The sequence below is a fragment of the Notothenia coriiceps genome, unplaced genomic scaffold (assembly GCF_000735185.1).
Source record: "Notothenia coriiceps isolate Sejong01 unplaced genomic scaffold, NC01 NC01_scaffold00003875, whole genome shotgun sequence".
Taxonomy (NCBI): domain Eukaryota; kingdom Metazoa; phylum Chordata; class Actinopteri; order Perciformes; family Nototheniidae; genus Notothenia; species Notothenia coriiceps.
The window spans coordinates 8,472-23,471 of NW_011336576.1; the positions used below are offsets into that span (position 1 = coordinate 8,472).

General features: G+C 40.1%; 3 protein-coding genes across 4 annotated transcripts in view; 2 read left to right on the plus strand and 1 right to left on the minus strand.

The window, feature by feature from the left end:
* LOC104941774 (MHC class II transactivator-like) overlaps window positions 1-2,514 on the plus strand; it is a gene marked incomplete at its 5' end in the record, with an annotated part of 9,996 nt that extends 7,482 nt beyond the window's left edge. The window contains 7 exons of the mRNA XM_010766911.1: window positions 118-189; window positions 297-377; window positions 477-560; window positions 646-729; window positions 821-904; window positions 1,383-1,466; window positions 1,547-2,514. Of these exons, the coding sequence (XP_010765213.1) occupies window positions 118-189; window positions 297-377; window positions 477-560; window positions 646-729; window positions 821-904; window positions 1,383-1,466; window positions 1,547-1,622 (565 nt within the window). The remainder of the gene's footprint in view (window positions 1-117; window positions 190-296; window positions 378-476; window positions 561-645; window positions 730-820; window positions 905-1,382; window positions 1,467-1,546) is intronic.
* Window positions 2,515-2,718: 204 nt separating this feature from the next.
* Window positions 2,719-5,793, minus strand: dexi (Dexi homolog (mouse)). Of its 2 annotated transcripts, none has more exons than XM_010766910.1 (3): window positions 5,699-5,793; window positions 4,850-5,401; window positions 2,719-4,655 (listed from the first exon to the last, which is right to left on the minus strand). In XM_010766910.1, exon 2 carries the CDS (start codon window positions 5,288-5,290, stop codon window positions 5,021-5,023), a length of 270 nt encoding a protein of 89 aa, XP_010765212.1. In that variant the 5' UTR covers window positions 5,291-5,401; window positions 5,699-5,793; the 3' UTR covers window positions 2,719-4,655; window positions 4,850-5,020. The 2 variants fall into 2 exon arrangements, with proteins under 2 accessions (XP_010765212.1, XP_010765211.1); XM_010766909.1 differs by having other exon boundaries at window positions 5,672-5,786.
* Window positions 5,794-5,974: 181 nt separating this feature from the next.
* The window catches only part of clec16a (C-type lectin domain containing 16A), a gene marked incomplete at its 3' end in the record, with an annotated part of 10,964 nt that continues 1,938 nt past the window's right edge, over window positions 5,975-15,000 (plus strand). The window contains exons 1-7 of the mRNA XM_010766912.1: window positions 5,975-6,229; window positions 6,975-7,103; window positions 8,448-8,581; window positions 9,428-9,576; window positions 11,327-11,432; window positions 13,428-13,433; window positions 14,735-14,858. Of these exons, the coding sequence (XP_010765214.1) occupies window positions 6,156-6,229; window positions 6,975-7,103; window positions 8,448-8,581; window positions 9,428-9,576; window positions 11,327-11,432; window positions 13,428-13,433; window positions 14,735-14,858 (722 nt within the window). The remainder of the gene's footprint in view (window positions 6,230-6,974; window positions 7,104-8,447; window positions 8,582-9,427; window positions 9,577-11,326; window positions 11,433-13,427; window positions 13,434-14,734; window positions 14,859-15,000) is intronic.

Consider the following 15,000-nt stretch of genomic DNA (forward strand, 5'->3'; position numbering starts at 1 on the left):
CACACACACACACACACACACACACACACACACACACACACACACACACACACACACTTTGCAACAGACAATCAATATGTATCTGGTGGTTGAAGTGTGTGTTGTGTTTACTTGTAGTTCCAGCCAATCCAATTCAATCCTGGCAGAGGGGGTACCGGCAGTTAAAGAGCTACACAAGCTAGAGTTGGAGTAAGTAGTAATAAGCAACATTTGACAATTAAATTATTGACAATGGTTACCATGAAAATGATGATGATGATGATGATGATGATGATGATGATGATGATTTCCTCCAGGCTTGGTCCAGAGAAAGGTCCCCTGGTTCTTCCCAAGCTATGGGAGCTCCTGCCAGGTCTACACAACCTACAGCACTTAGAGTAAATATACACATTTGACTTCAAGTTCTCTCCCAGTGCTTATATATCTGTTTAATGTTTTTTTCCCTGTGCCTAAGAGTAACTTCTCTTTTCTTTCAGTCTAGAGAACAGTACGATTGGGGACAAAGGAGCAGAGGAATTGGCGGATACTTTAGTCTCACTTGGGTCCCTGGAGATTCTCAAGTGAGTTTACCATGTTCCTTCTCATCCTGTACAACAGAATACATAATGGTGTGTGTTGTACTAACTGGTTAACCTCTCATTCTAGTTTGTCACAGAATTGCATAGGAGACCAGGGGGTGAGGAAACTGGCCACTGTGCTGCGGGATCTTCCCAAACTGCACTGTTTAAGGTATATAACACACATATACCTTGTCAACAACACCCACAGTGGCGCATACGATAAACCCACTTCATTTCACTTCCCCTTTATTTGTTTCCAGTCTCTACAGTAATGTGATTTGTGACGAAGGTGCGGAGACTCTGGCTGCTGTCCTCCCACACATGGCTTCGCTCACTGACCTGGAGTAAGACCTTAAATGTCACATTTACAATAATTCTACTGTATTGTTTTTTTTTACTGATTATAAATGACATTAAACCTCCAAAAGACATACATTGAAACACGTGTCACATTCTCCTTAGACATTAATAACGTGTTGTTCTCTCCTTATACTTTATCTAATGAAACACAGCATTAACCCAATGAATTTGATTCATTATGGAGAACGTATTTAATGAACTAAACACACTTTTAATCAAACATTGAACAGACAAAAAAAGGTGTTACACACACCACACACACATTCACCAAACAAGGAACTACTGTAGTCAAAAATATGTTTGCATAAATAAAAATAAATGTTGATCCTCTGAGCTTTGCTCTGTTCACTGATATATTGACAGAAAGATGTGTTTTATAAGCATGTATAACTACCTGAAGATACAGAAGTGTGCAATGTTGCAAGATTCAACGTGTTAAACAGTTTTCTTTCTGTTTGACAGTGTCAAGTACAATAAGCTAACAAGTGTTGGAGCACAGAGCCTGGGAGCCAGTCTGAGAAACTGTAGAAAAATAAAGACCTTGAGGTGAAAAGCTAAATCATTTTGTATCCATTTTTCTTTTCCTTGCATGTCATCCAGCATCATAATATCTATTTCTATCACAGGATGTGGAACCAGTGTATTCCTTACGGTGTGTTTGAGAGACTTCAGCAGCAGGACAACAGGATCCAGTGGCAGTAGAACACTATGAAACCTCTACACACATCCTCACATGTTTACACTACACACTACATTTTATACTGCATGTGTGCTTAAGAAAAAAGAGAGTGGGAGAAAGCTCACGCTCACAAACCAAAAATAATTCTTAGTTGCTTTATTCAATAGTTCTCCTTGTCAGATATTTTTAAAGATTCCCCTGAGTGCTTCATCCTTCGGTGCTGCATGTGTTTACTGTATAGGTGTGTGGTTTGGCTAGGTACACATTCAAGAAGCACTTTTGCACTATATGAGATCTGATTTTATGTAACCATAATTGTTTCTTATTTTTATAAATAAAATGTTTTGTGTTGTTACGTACACTGTTTTTTCGTTTCACTTTTTTTTTAAATTCAACAGTTTATTATTAACCTGTTTTCACTTCCTTCCCAAAAGGTTTCTGTTCTCTTTTTTTTTTTAATGCAAGCTAACTTTTACAGTCCTATAGTTTCTGAAACTCTGCGTCGTTGATGTTATTATTTTATTTCCCTTAATAAATGGACACTTACTGACGTGTGCTGATGTACACTGTAGCCACCTTTTGTTGCTGACTGTAAAACCTTTTGCTATATCTGTAAAGGTTGTGATGCAGCAAGAGCCTCAGATAACCTGACTTGTAGTATCAAATATGGGTTAAGGCCCCAAGACACTGGATCCTTCATTTCCCACAATGCAACAAGACAATCAGTGGTCACCTTCAGGAATATTTATTGTGAAAACCAAATATTTTTGGATCCTAAGTTGAGTTTTTCCCAATGATATCACTATTGTAGAAGGTCTGCTCGTACAGTCAAACCGACAGCAGCTTAATTGAACATGTTAGAATATAAATAGACAGCGTTCATGTTTGGTTAATGTATAAATGAATGTTTCTGTACTTTGTTGTTGATTTGTTGAACATTGTTATGTTCCACCATGCTCCTTTTTTCCACTGATGCACTGACGCACTCTTGTGGACAAAATGTAAAGTGACACAATAAAAGCACATGGGACAAAGTCAACAGTCTGGCATCAACATGTCCATGCTTCTGTAAAATAATCAACAAATATGATATTCCAGTTGAAGGAAGAGGCAGAAAAGTTGGTATTCGCTCATAGTTTATTAAATACACGTCGGAAAATAAAACTCTGTTACAATCCAAAGCTTATTATAGCATGTGCATGTCTTTATAGAAGCAGACGTGGAGGGTACGATCACAGTCCTTGTGAAGTCTCACAGGGTTCTAAACTAACATTTGAGTAGAGTTGATCAAACACAGTGTGTTATCATGCCTGGGAAACGGCACAGTGCAACTACCACCAATGATTTATTAACAGTTGGCATACAAAAGTACATCCTCCCAATGTAACAGCTTCACTTGCAATTGATTGTTAAAATATAGGGAGTCTTTCATATGTGATGTACCTAACTCATTGTACTGATAACAGCCTGTTAAAGCCCTCTACCTCCAGCATGATGTGGTTTGATTTCACCATTCATATATTTTACAATATGAAATAAATATTAGTATCCTGAGCTTTAGTGTAACGTGAACTAAATGCTGCTGCAGACTCATTATTATCAGGAAATATACCGATTTATGCAATTTGATGAAATGTCTCGCAGACTGGTTTGAATTGAGACAGTAAGGCAATTAATTTGTCTTGAGTAAGAAATGTAGATGTGCAAATATTTAGTTTTTTGTCTCTAGATCTTTAGTTGACAACAAACTTCCCTTATTCTGTGGAAAACAAGCTAATTTCTGAGTATAACGACTACTAGCACAATTAGCTAATTCTGGCAGACAGCAGTCATGTGCTGAAGAAATATTGATTTATTGCCTCAAAAATCAATAGGCAGGGCTATACGTGCTCTTAACAGACCTACAGTATGTACAGCGCCTCCAAGGCTTACACACATCTAGTAGTGAATTGCCTCATTGCTTGAACCTTGTTTATTATTGCTGCCGAGAATATACATTTCTCTTTAAAGAATTCATAAATATTCAACATAAAAAAGTGTAATAAAAGACCATTTTGGGAACTAAACCAATAAAAAAAAAAACACAAATGTCATGCGTTGAGTCTTCTCTGTGTCATTTCGTAACAATAAAACATGGCTGCATCAAATAACAGAGAAAGTTGAATATCTGAAGCACTTCTGAGTTTCTCTTTCAGGTGAGGGTTCTGTCTTTGACACGACTCATGCTGATAACAGTTTCACACATTTGGCAAGGGGTCAGCCTCTAATACAAAATGAAACATGTGTGAACCCAATCACTGTGATAAAGATTATCAGCAGACATACTGTAAATAAATAACTCTCCCTAGATGCTTTTTCTTCACTTCAACTTTTACAGCCTGTGTCCAGAGCACCCAGAGGTCCTAACTATGCACCCTGAGAGTCTGTACATGCCTGAAGCAGACAAACAGCACGGATGACCCCAAAATATATATATTTAAATGACGCTTCAAGGATGCGTGAGCCATCAAAGTAGCAATGCTTTGTGTGTTCTGAAAACGTAAAAAGAACATAACTAAAACCGGTTGTACTGTGAATGACCTACAACAGACCCACAGTGGACATTGTTTCCTGCTGTCGGCCAGTTCTTCACACTGTGCAGGACATCACACTGTGACGGCAAGTTTTATATTCACTTTCTTCAGCAGTCAGCCACCAGATCTTGCTCATCCGGGGTAATTGTTCACAGCGAGTCACATCCTGCTTCTGTATCTGACCTGGCTGCAATGCAGAGTCATGATCCACATCTCTGGTGACATGTATATCCACAGAGAACAGCTGTCTTTCTGCTCAGAGCACATTGTGCTTCCTTTTTCCTTTCTTTGTCTCCAATGTGAAGGACACAGATGCCGGGGCCAACTCCATGGTGTCCAACGAGAGTCCATTAGAGTGGCAAACGACTGACTGACCGACAGCATATCCAGCGCAGGGGGCTCTTAACACGGGACCTTCGCTGATCATGGTGCCGGTGGTTCTGAATCTCTTCCTCAAGTTACCTTTTCTTGAGCCTAGACAACCTAGAGATGTGACACAAAACAAATACAGATCGTCAGTTCATCACCACAATGTTTTGAATAGCTTAACTTATAACATAACTAAAAAAGGATGAGTTTTGATGTAGTAATACATATGTTTCTATTCTAAGTATCTCCATTTGACCATTACAACAGAAAAAAAACAAGACAAACATAGTCCAGTGTGTTCTGCTTACTTTTTCACTGATATGACTTTGTGAGAAAAAGGCATCAACATCATCCGCTTTGAGGCTTTTTCCCCCCTCGGTCCTGACCAGGGGAGGTTCACGCTGGTCCAATCTGCCCTGGACCTCTGCATCATCACCATCAATACTTGAATGTGTTTGTCTTCCTGCAGGACAGCTGTGTCAATCTAGATACCCCTCAAACACATCCAGCTCTGTGTCCGTGTCATACGGGACGGAGGCCGGGTCGGACAGCACCCCGAGGTCCACCAGCGCCTGGTCCATGTCCTCAGGCAGAAATACTATCCCCACATTCAGGACGATGTACTCCATCAGAAAGGCATAATAGAGGATCAGGATGTTCACAAAGAACAGGCCCAGATAAAACATATATGGGAGTTCGTCCAATAGCGATTCTACCGAATCTAGCTGGGGATAAATTGGATGTTTCATAGAAAATAAATAGAGCCACGGTTTGGGTTCTTGCGAGGCCAGGATGTGATTCACCGTTATAAATCTCTCCGGGGTGATGGGGCTGGGGTGTCCATTTCGGCTCGTCCCGACCTGAAAACAATGATTGAGAAGCAGTTTTAATTTAATCTGCAAGGTCCAAAAGAAAACGAAAACTACACAGGTAGTTTTAGGCTAATAGCTAATGATAACAGGCGTTAGCTAACTCGACATATGCTTGACATTGTTTTGGGGGGTTTGCGGAATTCACGACATGCCAGCTGGCTAAGGCTAAAAACAGTAGCATGCAGTGCTAGTGAAACAAAAACACTATTATTTCCACAAGGAAAGTTATTTGGAGTTTTCTTTCATACACATATTTACCTAGAATTACAAAACATTCACAAATACCCGCTTCTGTCGACGTTTTTACAGCTAACCGTCCCTTCTAACATTTTAGCCGACTGCATCAAAACAGTCCTGATCACAAAGCGACACCTGATACCTCGGCAGGTGATTGGCCCGCTGCTTTTCTCGCTCTGCTATGATTGGTTGTCGCCGCGTCGATCAGTTTGTCGCGTTCTTTATTCGTGAAGGCTAGAACAGGAAGTGAATGTTGTAGTTTTCCTCCGCTCGCCCTTGTATGCTGTATAAAGCGTCTCTGGTAGGAAGAGAACAGCAACCCCCAGACTAACCATCCACCAACCTGTTACGTAATGATCCCTCATCGCCACTATCGCCGCCTATCACCTTCTGTTTGCTAAGTAGCTATCTGTACGGGGAAAGTGGGTGTAATGGGTAGATGCGGACACTAACGTTAGCAAAATAACGCTCCTGTCAGAACATCACATCCCTTAAAACCACAACCATGTTCGGCCGGTCACGGAGCTGGGTTGGAGGACAGGGGAAAACGAAAAACATCCATTCCTTGGACCATTTGAAGTGAGTAGCTAGCAAAAAAAATAGGCTAACGTTAGCTTCTATGATTCATAAGCGGTTGAGAAGAACATTAGCTATGTTGTCAACAGTTAAAATAACTGTTATATCTGTCCAGTTATATATTTTAACATACATTTGCTATGTTGTTTCCTTTCTGTTTGGCTAGGTGGATAATCATGTGAGCTAACGTTAGCTTTAAGGTTAAAAATCTACCCTAAAACCGAATTGAAACTAACGTTACTACTATGCTGGTTTTTGACAATAAAGTCAGTCTCGTGCATTAACTGTCCGTACAAACTGTAGTATCGAGTTTTTGAACGTCTGCACAGGTGTTTCACTTGTTCGGGCTGATTAGCTTTACATTTGCTCAGGTTGAGGGGACTTTAAACAAATAAGAGTTGCTGAAATAGAAATTGCCCCATCACAACAGGAGAAACAAATTAACCGTTAATGAGGTTAGTCTGCAACACACCCACAAAAGCAGCAATTAGGCAAAAATAAGTATACACCTGTCATGGTGTAGAATATATACTTACATTTGGTGGTTATTACATACATATTACAAATATTTGGAGATGAGCAGTTGGCTACAAATACGTTTCTATTTCTACATGGGCTGATTCATTATTCAGCTTCCAGTTACTGTATGTCTTTATTACTGCTGTCTGTCTTTCTGCTGTTAAGTTAAGAGATGTGCTTTAACCAGATTCTTCTACATATCTTCCCTTTATTCATGTCTCTCCATCAGGTATATGTACCATGTCCTGACAAAAAACACCACAGTGACGGACCACAACCGAAACCTTCTTGTGGAGACCATCCGCTCCATCACAGAGATCCTCATCTGGGGGGACCAGAATGACAGCTCGGTGTTTGAGTAAGTAACCATCGAATTCTTAATGTCAAATCCCACACCGGAAGCTGCTTGGAAAATAATGAGACGGCAATGTATTCTCTATTTATATATGCAAGGTTTGCCAACTGTTAAAACGTTTTACTTACCTCCCAGACATGAATTTGAACAAATGTCCACAGAATGCACATTTGAATATTAAATCCTTTTATCTCCAACACTATAAATACACATTTACGACTCTCACCCCATCTTGCTATGATAAGAACATGTGACACTGTTTATGCTTGCTTATGACTTGAGTCAACTCATTTTGTAAGCCCACTGCAGTTTAGCTCACAAAACCATTAAATAATTCCCGTCGTTTCGGGGGACTCAAGCTCATGAAACCATTGTGTTTCTTTTAAATCAGAAGCAGCTCTGCAGTTTCATGTAATCACGTCTGTATCCGCGTTGCCACCTCCCGCTGAATTTTATGATACAGGAAATGGCTTTGAAGAGCAGAAAAGCCACAGAGGACGTTGAAAGTATTGTTGTGTGATTAGAAGCCCCGACAATAAACATGGACAGGAACAGTCACTTATAATTATCTAGGCTAGTAGCTGTTCAGTATTTTGAAACCATTAGGATTTTATTTCTCACTTTGAATGGAGATGCAGTCTTATTCAAACCTAAGGATAATGATTTACTTAAAAGGAAAAACACAACATGTATGGGGCAAAGTACTGAAGAGTTCTCCCTAAATGTAGTATTCACCCTGGCGTACAATAAACACTTTTTTAAAGTTATAAACTTCAAGGTTTATTCCAGGTGAAATGAGCAGTATACACGTCCAGCATATTGTAATAGTATAGGATAAACATGAAAGTGGAACACTCAGCTGTGTATTTGCACAAATCTAGCCAAATAATGGAAATCATGAAACAAGTATTAAAGGTGGGGTAGGTCATTCACTTCAGAAACACTTTGTTATATTCCATGGAATGCTCTTAACATCCCGATGCTTTGATAATAAATACATAAAGAAACGTCATCTGTGGAAGCCGTGGCGCTGTAAGAAGCACGACCAATTATTTTAGCGGCTAAAGTAACTGGATGGCCTACCTGCCTGTCAGCCTTCCATCTGTGCACAAACTTATCTCGTGCCCTCATTGGTCATGTGCGCGTTCGTGTGTGTTGGAGGAGGGGCTCTGTAAGGAAGTCTGAAGGAAGGGGCAGATTTTCTTCGGCTCCGTACAAATTCTAGCGCACTCGATCTGGTTTCTCCATTCTTACCTAGCCTACCTTTTTAATGTGTGATAATTATATTTGAACATCAAGTCATCATGAACTGACCCCTGTCTGTGTTTTTGTGTCCTGTATCTTCAGCTTCTTCCTGGAGAAGAACATGTTTGCCTTCTTCCTGAACATCCTGCGTCAGAAGTCGGGACGCTACGTGTGCGTCCAACTCCTCCAGACCCTCAACATACTGTTTGAGAACATCAGCCATGAGACTTCCCTCTGTAAGTCTTTGAATCAACACTGGTTAAAAAATGAAAGCATATTTGATGTAATGCATCGCAATTAAATAGCCCTAGTACATGTAATACATTTATTTAAATGTTGTAGTTTTTTAGAATGCTGCTTTAATTTGTGCTGTTCCTTTTTTGTGGTATTATATTATACTTACAGTATGGTGCTATTTATTTTAGTCTGTATTACAGTTGAGCAGTGAAAGAATAGTTATAACAAGATTGTTGTTTGGGATTGCCCTAAAATGTGTGTGTAGATGTTTATATATAATAATAATAATAAATGGGATTTATATAGCGCTTTTCTAGACCCAAAGACTCTTTACATTATGAATCAGGTCGACAAACAAAACAAGAACAAAAACACAAACAAAAACAAAAACAAAAACAATATATAGTTAACATGCTCTGTAGACTTTACAATGCAAGGCATGTTGTACTGCCTGTCTTTGTTGAAATGCACAATGAATAGCCTTCTGCATTTTTGGTTGTTGCTAGGCAACTACACACTAAGCACATACTGTCATTTATACAGTGGGCTGTTATATTATATAAAGTGAGCAATGTTTTTATTTATGTCTCAAAAGGAATTGAGTCTTAAATGATTTTCACTGTACACGACTGTCCCTGTGTCTGTCCGATGGCACTTCTGACCTCATAATCGTTGAGTAAAAATTAAGCTTTTGCTGTTTCGTATTCTCTTGTACAACCACCAAATGCCTTTATGGAAATTAATAAATGGATGGTAAAAAGATTGTCACATCAGCATTTCAACATTCCACATAAGGCTTTCCTTAAAGCTATGAACAAGCCTGATCAAGTGTCTTCTCTTCTCAGATTACCTGTTATCTAACAACCATGTGAACTCCATCATCGTCCACAAGTTTGACTTCTCAGACGAGGAGATCATGGCCTACTACATCTCCTTTCTCAAGACCCTGTCACTGAAACTCAACACCCACACCGTGCACTTCTTCTACAATGAGGTGAGTCCTTAGACAGATGGGCGAGATCTGAGGGAAATAAGAGGGACTGAATGAAAGGACAGTCATGGAGGAATCTTAAAGGATGTCACCTTTATCATGTGCTTATTAAGAAAGGGAGAGAGAGATGGACGATTAGAGACTGACAATTGAGAATGGAATGAAAGATGGAAGAAATTAGTAACAGCAGCTAGGCATATGGAGAGACAAAAATGAAAGGTTGTTGCTTAAATTCAGAAAATCTGTCTCTGGCATTTTGTGCAAGTCGACCTCAGTTTGTACATATCAGACTACTCCTATCCACCAATCTTCAGCAGGCCGTTTCCCCTGTCAGAGCGTCAGCTTCCTGTGTAGATGGGCTGTTTCATTGCTCTTTCTCTCCACCCACACTTAAGTATTTAAGTGACCTTCATCTGAGGGTATGAGAATATAACCATTCAGGCCTGTTGCTGTGTGTGTCTCTGTGCGTGTGTGGTAATAGATGGTGACACCAAAGTAAACTGACCTCTTGAATAATTTCTGATGACTCTGTTGTAACGTTGTTGCTTGAGCAGTATCTGTAGTCCTTCCACTGGCCTGAAAGTTATTGGTGTACTGTCGATGGTAGCTCTGCCCCTGAGGCTAAATCAAGACCCAACGTGTAGCTCTGACAGTATTTATGCACACAGTTCAATTACCTTAAACATAGGTATTTTAGTTTAAATGTTTACTTAACAAATATTAATTTTTGTAACGCCTCTGGATTTAGAGTTGTAGGTAACTTAACTGACATTTAGTCTGAAAGCAACTCATATACATCTTTTCAAAGTGTATGATTGTCCTGTTTATTACTCTCTCATTGAATTTCTTATAATTAAGTATACTTGATGTACAGTTAATTCTCCTCCAGAGGGTGCTATTGGATAGAGCATTAGTTTGGCAGCTTCTGTTTCTCTCAGATCTACACAGTCAGTTACCTTTCAGGTTTGTTTTGGTGTCAGGGGCATTTGTTGCTGGCCCTCAACTGTGATTGGCTGGAGGTCACAGTGATTGAGGAATGGCTGGGGAGAGGATCAGGCACAGAGAGAGATTACTCAAAGTCTCAGAACAGCCAGTCATTCAGAAATGTGTTGATACATGCTGTCCATCGAAAGCAGTGTTTCTCAAACTTTTTCATACCAAGGACCACTTAACCAATAAAAAAACACTCGCGGACCACCTAACTCCACAAATATCCAAAATCACATATGTTTTCTAGAACAGATTACAAATCGCCTGAAAATGGTACAAACAAGTGGCAACATGTGTGATGAAGGTGTTGCATGGGGCTATATTATGCAATCGAAAGTTAAACTTAACCTCGCTCCATTGCGGAGATATTCCCGCGAGAGTGCGGAAAACTCAAATTTAATTAAATTATTTAAAATGTTACCAATATACTCACGGACCACTAGGGGGCACTCACGGACCACCAATGGTCCACGGACCACACTTTGAGAAGCACTGATCTAAAGGAATGTTAGATAAGGAGCAAAAGTCAGTTAGTTCATTTTGATCTTATTGAGTGTCTCTGTGTTTCAAGTTGGGCCAAAAACACCCCTGGCTTATGACTGATTTCTAAGAGACATTTATCCTAATTTATTTTGGATTTGAGTAACTCATGGGTTAGTCTACTAATTGAAAGTGAAGAAAATGATGCACTTTTTTTGATGTTATACAGTTGAGTGTACAGTGCCTTGCTCACCGGCGCCCCCTCTCTGTCTCCCACACACAGCACACTAATGACTTTGCCCTGTACACCGAGGCCATTAAGTTTTTCAACCACCCTGAAAGCATGGTCCGCATCGCAGTCCGGACCATCACACTCAACGTCTATAAAGGTGAGTGCCGGAAGCACGCATGCTACACACACACACACACACACACACACACACACACACACACACACACACACACACACACACACACACACACACACACACACACATACTCGCAAGTTGCTGGGACTGTCTTCCTCCCCTCTTTTTATTTTTTTTCTTGTTTCTGGTGCATGAGCATGACGACCAGATAACATTGACAAAAGTGGCTCTCTAGAAGAGTATAGTCCTAATAATACTTTTTTACAATCCTTGTTATATGAAGGTTTTCAAAAGTTCCTGTGACCAAGGTAATAGATAGAAATATGTTCATTATTCACAGTGTTAGGGAAATAATACTCCTAGACTCCTAGATATGACGTTCATGACCAACCCTGACGTCTGTTATCTCCTTTAATGAGATAGGCTGCTTCAGCCGTAATGTTATTGTTCCCATTCTATGACCGGGCAACCCTAGGTCACAGATGGTTGATTGTTGTGGGTACACTGGGACACTTCATTCTCGGTGTTTGTGGAATCCAAGGTGTGAAATCTTTGAGGCCATAAGTGTCAGACGCAAGTAACTCAGTGTTCCCAGCTGTTTAGGCTATCTTCTCAAATATGTTGATTACTCTCTGTGAAGCCAGTTAAATGGGCTAAGGAGAGAGAGGCGCTCCAGAATTGATGTGGCAACTCTCCCGTGCAGTCAGACCGTGACTGCTGTGACTTGTGATGTAAATCTTGATACTTGTCAAAGATCTCTCAGCAGGTGTCAGTATTGCTAAACGTAATCTTCTGCACTGACTAGAAAATGCACTGTATTTGCTGAGAACTTGACAAGAAAAGCTGTTCAACTTTACCACTGAGATAAAATTGCAAAGTGACACAGAATCTGTTAACCCTTGAAACGTTGCAGCTAGCAATGTGGGTCTTTCTGTTGGTCAGATAAGGCCCTTTGGAGGATTATTGGTTACCCTGAGGAAGTATTAAGGGGCCAATCTCTTATTGTACATTTCCAATCCCACACTGTATTTGGGCTTTTTCTGCTAATTGCACAGGAACAATCTCTTCTGCAAGTCTAATCAACCCAGCATGTTAAGTTTTTGAAACCGAGTGCCCTCTGAGATAAGAATTAGCTCAACAGTAAAGTGTGTTAGCATCAGCAATGTTCCCAAGGCTGTGTTGCTTTCTGCACCGTGCTGCATCAGCCTCTTCTCCCTCCTCCTGCCGTCTCTCTGAGCTGATCGCTGTCATGGGATGCGGATGGTGCATTTAGCTAGTTTGGCTTTTCCTCACACGTCATGCTTCTCTTCACTACACTGTACATAACATGACCTCAACATACAGTCAATGCAACACAGGAACTACGGTTTACTCTTCTCTCCGGTGACCGTACCCATTATCCAGCCTTGCATGTAGCTCTCTGCACCTTGGAGTCTAACGTTGTTTAAATTCAGTGACGTCATAACAGAACTAATTTATGAATAATCTAATGGTGTGGGGAATGTATCATTGTTGGTCTGGGCTATGCTTGATTAGAAATCTGTCAAAGGAGTAATCATCAACTCATTGCAGCAACTGTGACTCTGCCTTGTTTTCCATCTTCTTCATCTACATCCCGATGTGCCGGCTGACACATTGCTGTAGTTCAAAGTAGTCGTTGCATTGTGATTTGTACGCAGTCTGTGAGCTGTGTTGAAAATATTTGTTTAACAGCGAAATGTTAAATATGTCACAGTTTGATGCTTCCTACTGATTAACATGTTACACAGGGAAAAGCAGGATGTGAAATCCTAAAAATAAGTTTCAAGTGTTTAGGTTACAAAGAAACTCCTTTTGCCAGATGTGCCATTGTTTGCAGCGTGTTGGTTGGGATGCCTGCGGGGTCTTTCCAAACCCCCACCCCTTCACCCTGTAAACACATTAACCCTGTGTCTGCTTCCCCCTCTTCAAACAACCACTCCTCCTCTTCCTCTCCTTGTCTCTCTCCCTATGCGCGCCCCATCTGCCTAACTCCAGTTTCATGTAAGTTGGTTCCATTCATTCAGTCTTTTTATTTTACTACCTGGTATCCTAGAAACGTGTTTTTATTTTATTAACTGTTGTGCTGCTGGTTGCCGTGGAGCCAGCCAGTTTAGTATAGTTTCCATGATAATGCCTCAAATTTGAAATATTTACCCAATTAGGTTTTATTAATTATTTATTAATACTCTTTATGTCAGTGTTTGTTGAGACGAAGTGCAATCTGTTCCCAATAATGTATGTGTTGTAAATGTACCGGTATAAATGCCATTGCAATTCTTTATTCTTATAAATTAATCAACATTATATCATCAACCGACATAAATGCAGAAAAACTTTTTTTTAAATTTATGTTACTTTGATTAGTTGTTCCTTAGTCTTAATTTCAGCTGAGTTCCATATCTTCATTTTTATTTTAGTAATGGGTTGTTCTGATCTGGTTACTATGGTTATTTAGACGTCAGTGCTTTCATTGTGAGTTCACCCACTAATGGCGAAAGCTGGAATGACAATGTGAATTTAAATGGTGGCAGCTTGTGATTTGTTTTTCTGCTGTAATTCGTTCATTTGATTTGGCTGCTCCTTCATTAGGTGTCTCAGTTCGACCCGTGTGGACTGGCATTGTGAAATGATTAACAAGCTTTTATTTGCATTTTGATAACTACATGAGAAAGTGTTGGTCTGCATCTTCAAGTCATGACCAAACATATCTGGTATTCTGAAATAGACAGCAACAGATGTTTTGTTATATTTGCAAATGCTATTCAACACCTGTCAGATTGTTCTACTTTGTAGTTTTTTTGTATCTACTAAATTAGCTCTGACCCCTTTTTTTATAAACGACACATTCAGCCTGTGATTTATCAGACTTCATACAAGTGCCACAAAAAAAGTGCAGGAAGTTTTAAACAGACTTTGATTTGTAAAATCAACGGTTCGCCTGTTCGTCGGTTCGACATGTGCTCTGTTTCATTACTTCAAATACAAATTTAGCACAAATCTGGCTTATATCCTGCTCTTGTCTACTCTTCTTCAGAAAGCAGTGACTGTGTCCAATTGATGAGTGCAGGATCAGATCACAGGATTGAATTAAACAGAAATAACTGGCTTTTTCTTCCTCCCACTCCAGTAGAATCCCCTTAATGTTCTATTAGAAATAGACTCGTTTGTGTCCTTGTCTCCTTGACTTCCCGTGGTTGGTTATATTCTTTAATTTGCTTCTTAATTGTAATGCTTTTTGTTGTTGATTTGATGACTGTGAACAGCCTCAGTAAACACCCTGACCCTGACCCTGATCTCTGCAGTGGACAACCAGCACATGTTGCACTACATCAGGGATAAGACGGCGGTGCCATATTTCAGTAACTTGGTCTGGTTCATCGGCAGCCACGTCATCGAACTGGACAAGTGTGTGCAGACGGATGAAGAGTGAGTGCCGCTAATCTTCTCACAGTGTAATTCTCACTGAGGTCACTAGAGGTCAGGCATCTCTTTGCTATGTCACTGTTATCCTGGAGCTCAGTCGAGGACTTGTATTTGACTTGATTAGTATTCAAGGGCCTGGTGAATT